Here is an 8,605-nt window from a genome sequence, read left to right as displayed (position 1 = left end):
TATGTAATGGCTTAGTGCATTCATTCGAATGTTAATGAAATTTATCAGAATACATTACAAAACTCCCTTTTCTTTGCTTTCATTTTTTATCATTTCAAGCAAATTCTGTTTTGTTTCTTCACCAAGCAACAAGCCTTCAAACTCAAGGTTCTATCAAACCTTCATTCATCCTTGTTCTTAGTTCCAACAAGCTCATGGTCTTCCTTCTTCCGTGCACTGGCGTAAGGCGGATATGAATGCTTCAATACATAAAAAAAAATTTGGAAATTTCAGTCAATCAACAGATATTTTATAATAGCTACTTATTATAAGCTTCAAGACTCAGATCTACAAAACTGTAATCTTCGATCTCATAACAGAATAAAGAACAACTTATGTATATCATGGTAGAGTTAGTACTAAATGTAAAGCGAAGAGAAAGGGATTATAAGGAACAAACTAACGTTGCGAGAAACTTCTTTCAGCGATAGATCAATAGAATCTTGTATTGGAACCAAGTCATAAATGGTACCTGTTGCCATCATTGTGGTTCTTGTCGTCATGGCTTATGTAAGCAAACTGCCTGGGAATCGATCTTACTGCTGCAGCAATGCCTAACTCTGTATAATAGTGAACTAGCTTGGATGTTGAAAACGATAAAGTTGCAGCTATTTGAATGATCCCACCTGCATTTTGCGTTGGAGGGCGGCTTTTCAAGTTGAAAATGACAATATCTAAATCACACTTTGTCAGACTTCTCGTAGACAAGCATTCCAGGCTCTAACTCCCGATAATAGCCGATTGCACTAATCATTTGGTAAACAATTTCATGCATACAACGAGACATGCAACTTCTTGATGATTCATTTACCGCTGTTGCTTCAGCTCTTGCAGGCAGAGCACAAATTACAGTCACCTTGGCTCTCCTGGTAAACGCATTGATTTCTGAAAGAATGCCTATGAAAATAGAAACAGAAATGAATTTTAAACTGAAATTATTATTCCTTGACCTGAATGAACATCAAGATGATGTATTTATACACAAATAGAACAACTAGTTATGAAAACTGTTTAACAGAAGTAGTTGTAACAGACTAACAGAAGTAGTTGTAACAGACTAACAGTTCACAACTTCTAATAATTTCTACAATTTCATAACTTGTGACAGTACATAGAATTGGCAACCTGCGTGAATTCAGATTCTTGAAGGCCTCATAATCTGCAGTATTATCAACAACAGTCAGATTCATACATCAATTCTAACATAACTAAACTTCGATACAGGGCGAAGCTAGTAAATATTTTTAGGGGCTAAAATTAAATTTTAATAGTTTGTTATTTTTAAATTTTTAAATGATTAAATTAAATTATTATTTTGAAGGAATTAAAATAAAATTTTATTTTTACTAATTTAAAATTTTAAAAATTTCTCTTAGGGAACCGGTATGTACCAGTCCGCCTAGATACACTACTGCATATATATCTATGGGTGTAACGTTCCCATACGGATGGTTGAATTCCAAAATCATTGCCAAAAGGTTTCCTCCTGCATCTACATTCTCTGATGAGTAGAAAATCTTTCCATTTCTCCTTGAAAATTGAAACTGAATCTCCTTTTGCTTTGGGTCATTAATGGTAGGACAATTTAGTCCACTGCAAGTTATCTCTTTGAACTTCCACTACTTTGAAACCTCCTAGTAATTACGTAAGGCTATGTTGTGTGGAAAAATGAGCATCTCACCTAATTATATTTGAATCGTTTCTCTTCTCTTAATCACGTCAAAAGAATGTTGAATTTAGACATCACATGGGACCACCATGATGAAATATCTCAAACTAAAAGGGATTGATTTTAAAGTTTATCTAACTTCAATTATCAAATAAATTATTATTCAATTTTTAATTGATGATTGGTGCTTATAGTCTTAACATAACTTTTCTATTAATCCATCATAATAAACGAGTTACCTCGTATTGATTTAAAAGATAAAATTATAACATTTAAAATTATTAATAAATTAATAGATTCAAATATATTTTTATATTAATTTATTATTTTTGATAGACTTAATATATTATAGATTTAACAAATATCATCTGAGTTTCATCGTATTAAATTATGAATAACATAATATATTTTTAAGATTTGATTATGTAAGAAAATTTTAAGTATCTACAATAATATAGATTTAATGCCTTGTGTATTTGTGGCATTAACGAGGAGTATCCATTAAAGTCTATAATCACAAAAAAAAAAAATCGAAATTTCATCTATTTAAGTCCTTACTAGCTCAAGTTGGAGCTGATATCCCCTCTGGTTTCGACAAAACAAAGCTGACAGCCAAATCCAAATTCCTCTACCCATCAACATTCCTTGAACCAACCTCTCCCAACCACGTCTCAACAGTCGAAAGACCGTGATTAACAATGCAATTGTAGATGCCGAGCCTGATAAAATAAACAAACCTGAGAAAGGTCCGGGTCCTATGCCTCGTTTCATGGTGCCATCACCAGTTGAACTCGAACAATCTGAAAGTGATAGCATATCTAAATCTTCATCCTTCATCTGCTTGAATCCCAGCACAGCCTCTGGTATCTCATTAACAAACGAAGAACCCCGTTGAAATACCTGTAATGCAAGTAAAATAAGAGACCCAAAAATGGTCAAAAGACAAGCCTAAAACCTTTAACAACAAATTAACATAACCAGAACTGAAAGAGAATGATTTTATTACAATGGAAGAACTGTGTCGATTACAGTTTGGATTTCCGAAACTTTTGCAGTATTTTGCAAGAAAAAAGCGATCATCAGGCGTCCAGATGAATGCTGCCTTTATATTTCCAGTTGATAGAGCCTTTGCATAATTATCAAATGAAGATTGAGCAATGTGCTTGATATTCTTTTTTTGGAACCCAATGACCTTCACTAAATACTGGAACATAATTGAATGTTTCATATCACAACCCACAATGGCATTTGTTTTCTTGAGATTTTTTATATCTAACCAACATGGTGATGTCTCGGTGTCTGAGCTTGTTATCATGGAAGTAAAGCTTTGTGTGTAGGTTGAGGAAACAACCAGGATCAGTATGAACCACGGGGCCAACACGAAATATGTTAAGTTGTTCCTCGGTGATTCTCCTGCAATATAAATAGTTTATCTGTAAGCGGTATCCTTATAGAACGTGCTCAGAAACTAGGGGAACCACCATAGATTTATCTTACTATGCCCTCCATAGAAGAGAGTTGCTATAGGGTGCCACAAAATAGTTCCAACTTGTCCGAAAGGCAAACTACCAGATGTTGATAAGTTAAATTAAAAAGGGGTTGAAAAGTCAAAAATGGTGGGAGGTGCAATTGGCACCGAAAGAAAAAAAATAGTTGGCAAGTTGTTTAAAGTTGAAAGGGATAATTACAATTTTGGTCCCTAATTTTTAGGCCATTTGCAAGTTAGTCCCTGAACCTCAACTATAAATAGGCCTAACCATTTCTCATTTCAACCATCCCAACCAATCTTTCTCTCTTAGTTTTCTCTCTTCTCCCATTTGAGAATTCTTAAGGAATTCTATTTGTTTGTAATATTTTGGAGATAGTAAAGTTATCATCTGGTGTTAGTGCCCGAGGACGTAGGTATAATTTACCGAACCTCGTTAAAACTCTTGTGTTCTTTTTTGTCCTATTTTTCTTTCAATATTTGAGGGTATAATAGTAGTATTTAATTGTGCTATTAAATTACTATAGAAGGGATATTCTGACTAAGGAAAGACTTGGTATTTAAGAGATCATTGTGATCCACCTCTCTTCCCTGGGAATTGAACTTTGTGTGATTTTTTAGTACAATAATTTACACGCTTCCGACCCTATTGGAACAACAAGTGGTATCAAGAGCCGAAGGTTAATCGTAGTATGCTCTGTGGTTGCAGTTTAAACTGATCTTCCACATCAGAAAAGATTTCCTTAGGTATATTGAAAGATTATGGAGAAAACGGTCGGTGTAGGAGCTTCAACATCGTCCATGTGGACAAGACCGACAATTGCAAATGCAAGATTGGCCGTGGAGATCTTTGATGGCACGGGCCATTTTGGTATGTGGCAAAGTGAGGTTCTAGATGCCCTTTTTCAGCAGGGTCTAGACATTGCAATTGATGAAGAGAAACCAGATGATGTACAGGAGAAAGATTGGAAGGCGATCAATCGGTTGGCATGTGGCACAATTCGATCATGCCTTTCTCGAGAGCAGAGGTATGCTTTTTCAAAGGAGACTTCTGCAAATAAGTTGTGGGTGGCACTTGAAGAAAATTTTTTGAAGAAAAACAGTCAAAATAAGCTCCACTTGAAGAAAAGACTGTTTCGCTTCACATACGTCCCAAGTACCACAATGAATGATCACATCACCAAATTTAATCAGTTAGTCACTGATTTGCTGAATATGGATGAGACATTCAAAGATGAAGATTTGGCTTTGATGCTGTTGGGGTCACTTCCTGAGGAGTTTGAGTTCCTAGAAACTACTCTACTTCATGGCAGGAGTGATATATCTCTGAGCGAAGTCTGTGCGGCCTTATACAGTTATGAACAGAGAAAGAAGGACAAACAGAAAAACTCAATCAGAGATACAGAAGCTTTAGTAGTCCGAGGTCGTTCATATACTCGGAAGAAAACTCAAAAGGGGAGATCAAAGTCAAAGTCCAGACTCGGGAAAGATGAATGTGCTTTTTGTCATGAGAAAGGCCACTGGAAGAAAAATTGTCCAAAGCTGAAGAATAAGGGAAAAGCTGCTGTAGATGCTTGTGTTGCAAAGCATGATACTAGTGACTCTGAACTATCACTGGTTGCATCATCATCGTCGTTCCATTCAGATGAGTGGATATTGGATTCGGGTTGTACCTATCATATGTCCCCTAACCGGGAGTGGTTCTCTGATTTAGTAGAACTAAATGGAGGAGTTGTTTATATGGGCAATGACAATGCCTGTAAAACTGTTGGGATAGGTTCAATCCAATTAAAGAATCAAGATGGATCAACCAGAGTTCTGACTGATGTTCGGTACGTGCCCAGTTTGAAGAAAAATCTCATCTCATTGGGAGCCTTGGAATCCAATGGTTCAGTTGTTACTATGAGAGATGGGATTTTGAAAGTGACATCTGGCGCACTTGTGATATTGAAGGGCATCAGGAAAAATAACTTGTATTACTACCAAGGTAGTACAGTTATTGGAGCAGTCGCTACAGCTTCCGGTAACAAAGACTTGGACTCAATGCAGTTGTGGCATATGAAGTTGGGACATGCTAGCGAAAAATCCTTGCAAATTCTGGCAAAGCAAGGATTGTTGAAAGGTGCAAAGGCTTGCAAATTAAAATTTTGTGAGCACTGTGTTCTGGGAAAGAAAAAGAGAGTGAAATTCGGCACTGCTATCCATAATACAAAAGGTATTTTGGAATACATTCACTCAGATGTGTGGGGGCCTTCTAAAACACCTTCGTTGGGAGGAAAACACTACTTTGTTACTTTTGTTGATGACTTTTCCAGAAGAGTTTGGGTGTATACCATGAAAACTAAAGATGAAGTGCTTGGAGTTTTTCTTAAATGGAAAACTATGATCGAAAACCAGACTGGCAAGAAAATCAAGCGGCTTAGGACGGACAATGGAGGGGAATATAAAAGTGATCCGTTCTTCGATGTGTGCCAAGAGTATGGTATTGTTCGACACTTCACAGTTAGGGATACACCACAACAGAATGGAGTGGCAGAGCGTATGAATCGAACATTGCTGGAGAAAGTTCGATGTATGTTGTCCAATGCTGGGTTGGGCAAGCAATTTTGGGCTGAGGCTGTGACATACGCTGGCCATCTTGTTAATCGTTTGCCATCATCTGCATTAGAAAGAAAAACTCCTATGGAGGTATGGTCTGGAAAACCGGCTACAGATTATGATTCTTTACATGTGTTTGGATCCACTGCATATTACCATGTGAAGGAGTCAAAGTTAGATCCGAGGGCAAAGAAAGCTCTCTTTATGGGAATCACTTCTGGAGTGAAGGGATTTCGTCTTTGGTGCTTAAGCACAAAGAAAATGATCTGTAGCAGAGATGTTACCTTTGATGAATCTGCCACATTGAAAAAGGTAGCAGATAAAGATATTCAGACGAGCAATACTCCACAGCAGGTGGAGTGTACTCCAAAACAGGTGGAGTTTGAGCAGATGGGGATTTGCCCAGTTAATAAGTCTAATTCTCCAGCCACAATGGAGGAATTAGAGGTTGAAGAGGTTCTGACCCAAGAACCACTAAGTACACCAGAACCAGTTGTAGTTGCAAGGCCACGGAGAGAAATTCGTAAACCTGCTCGATTTACTGATATGGTGGCCTACGCCCTTCCCGTTGTTGATGATATTCCTATCACTTATCAAGAAGCAATGCAAAGCTTAGAAAGTGATAAATGGAAAAGCGCCATGGATGAAGAAATGCAGTCTCTCCGGAAGAACAATACTTGGGAGTTGGCGCAATTACCGAAAGGTAAAAGGGCAATCGGATGCAAGTGGGTATTCGCAAAGAAAGATGGATCTCCTAGCAAGAAGGATATTCGCTACAAGGCAAGATTGGTAGCTAAAGGCTACGCTCAGAAGGAGGGAATTGACTACAATGATGTATTTTCCCCTGTTGTGAAGCATTCCTCCATTAGAATTTTGTTGGCCTTGGTAGCACAGTTGAATTTGGAGCTAGCTCAACTTGATGTTAAGACGGCTTTCTTGCATGGTGAGTTAGAAGAGGAGATCTATATGACTCAGCCAGAAGGATACACAGATGCTGGTGGTAGAAATTGGGTTTGTAAGCTTAACAAATCGCTATATGGATTGAAGCAATCCCCGAGGCAGTGGTACAAGCGATTTGATAGCTTTATGAGAAGGCAGAAGTACACAAGAAGCAAATATGACAATTGTGTGTATTTGCAGAAGCTGCATGACGGATCTTTCATTTATCTACTCTTGTATGTTGATGATATGTTAATCGCTTCGAAGAGCCAAAATGAGATAGATAAGCTGAAGGCTCAGTTGAATCAAGAGTTCGAGATGAAAGATCTAGGTGAGGCCAAGAAGATTCTCGGCATGGAGATAAGTAGAGATAGACAGAGAGGCAAGCTTTGTTTGAATCAGAAGCAATATCTGAAAAAGGTATTACAATGTTTTGGTGTAAATGAAAACACAAAACATGTAAGTACCCCACTTGCTTCTCATTTGAAACTTAGTGCTCAATTATCTCCGAAAACTGAAGAAGAAAGAGAATATATGGCAAAAGTCCCATATGCTAATGCAGTTGGGAGTTTGATGTATGCGATGGTGTGTACGAGGCCTGACATTTCACAAGCTGTTGGAGTTGTGAGCAGGTATATGCATGATCCTGGAAAAGGACATTGGCAAGCTGTGAAATGGATTCTACGGTATCTTCAAAAAACCGTAGATGTTGGTTTAATTTTTGAACAGGATGAAGCACTTGGTCAGTTTGTAGTTGGATATGTTGATTCCGACTTTGCTGGTGATTTAGATAAACGTCGTTCAACTACGGGGTATCTGTTTACTCTTGCGAAAGCCCCAGTGAGTTGGAAGTCTACCTTACAGTCTACAGTAGCTGTGTCTACTACAGAGGCAGAATATATGGCAGTTACAGAAGCTGTTAAGGAGGCTATTTGGCTTAATGGATTATTGAAAGACTTGGGAGTTGTTCAAAGTCACATTAGTCTATATTGTGATAGTCAGAGCGCTATTCATTTAGCGAAAAATCAAGTCTATCATTCAAGAACCAAGCATATCGACGTAAGATATCACTTTGTGCGGGAAGTCTTTGAAAAAGGAAAAATTCTACTTGAGAAGATTCCGACAACAGATAATCCCGCAGATATGATGACCAAGGTGGTAACAACAATCAAGTTTAATCATTGTTTGAACTTGATTAACATCCTGAGAATTTGAGCACCTTTAGGTGTATGGCGCTCGAGAGCGCATTTGGAGGCACTACAAAAGATAGCTTTATCGAATTTGGGGAGTTGAAGGAAGTGTGTGAAGATGTGATTATCCTAATCAAATCTTCAAGGTGGAGATTGTTGATAAGTTAAATTAAAAAGGGGTTGAAAAGTCAAAAATGGTGGGAGGTGCAATTGGCACCGAAAGAAAAAAAATAGTTGGCAAGTTGTTTAAAGTTGAAAGGGATAATTACAATTTTGGTCCCTAATTTTTAGGTCATTTGCAAGTTAGTCCCTGAACCTCAACTATAAATAGGCCTAACCATTTCTCATTTCAACCATCCCAACCAATCTTTCTCTCTTAGTTTTCTCTCTTCTCCCATTTGAGAATTCTTAAGGAATTCTATTTGTTTGTAATATTTTGGAGATAGTAAAGTTATCATCTGGTGTTAGTGCCCGAGGACGTAGGTATAATTTACCGAACCTCGTTAAAACTCTTGTGTTCTTTTTTGTCCTATTTTTCTTTCAATATTTGAGGGTATAATAGTAGTATTTAATTGTGCTATTAAATTACTATAGAAGGGATATTCTGACTAAGGAAAGACTTGGTATTTAAGAGATCATTGTGATCCACCTCTCTTCCCTGGGAATTGAACTTTGTGTGATTTT

General features: G+C 37.5%; 1 protein-coding gene and 1 long non-coding RNA gene across 2 annotated transcripts; both read right to left on the bottom strand.

Annotated features, from left to right (window-relative positions):
- On the bottom strand, positions 1-1,237 carry LOC107931659 (uncharacterized). The gene is made up of 2 exons (XR_001693281.2): positions 512-1,237; positions 1-239 (listed from the first exon to the last, which is right to left on the bottom strand). It is a non-coding gene; the product is annotated as an uncharacterized lncRNA (long non-coding RNA).
- An 887-nt stretch (positions 1,238-2,124) lies between these two features.
- Positions 2,125-3,269, bottom strand: LOC121209589 (uncharacterized). The gene is made up of 2 exons (XM_041080498.1): positions 2,715-3,269; positions 2,125-2,608 (listed from the first exon to the last, which is right to left on the bottom strand). The coding sequence occupies exons 1-2, from the start codon at positions 3,021-3,023 to the stop codon at positions 2,255-2,257; spliced, it is 663 nt and encodes a 220-aa protein (XP_040936432.1). The 5' UTR covers positions 3,024-3,269; the 3' UTR covers positions 2,125-2,254.
- Positions 3,270-8,605: the final 5,336 nt, after the last annotated feature.

This window comes from Gossypium hirsutum, chromosome A02 (genome assembly GCF_007990345.1).
Source record: "Gossypium hirsutum isolate 1008001.06 chromosome A02, Gossypium_hirsutum_v2.1, whole genome shotgun sequence".
NCBI classification, from domain to species: domain Eukaryota; kingdom Viridiplantae; phylum Streptophyta; class Magnoliopsida; order Malvales; family Malvaceae; genus Gossypium; species Gossypium hirsutum.
Note: the sequence above shows the minus strand (reverse complement) of the source record. Positions and strands in the feature narration are given on the sequence as shown.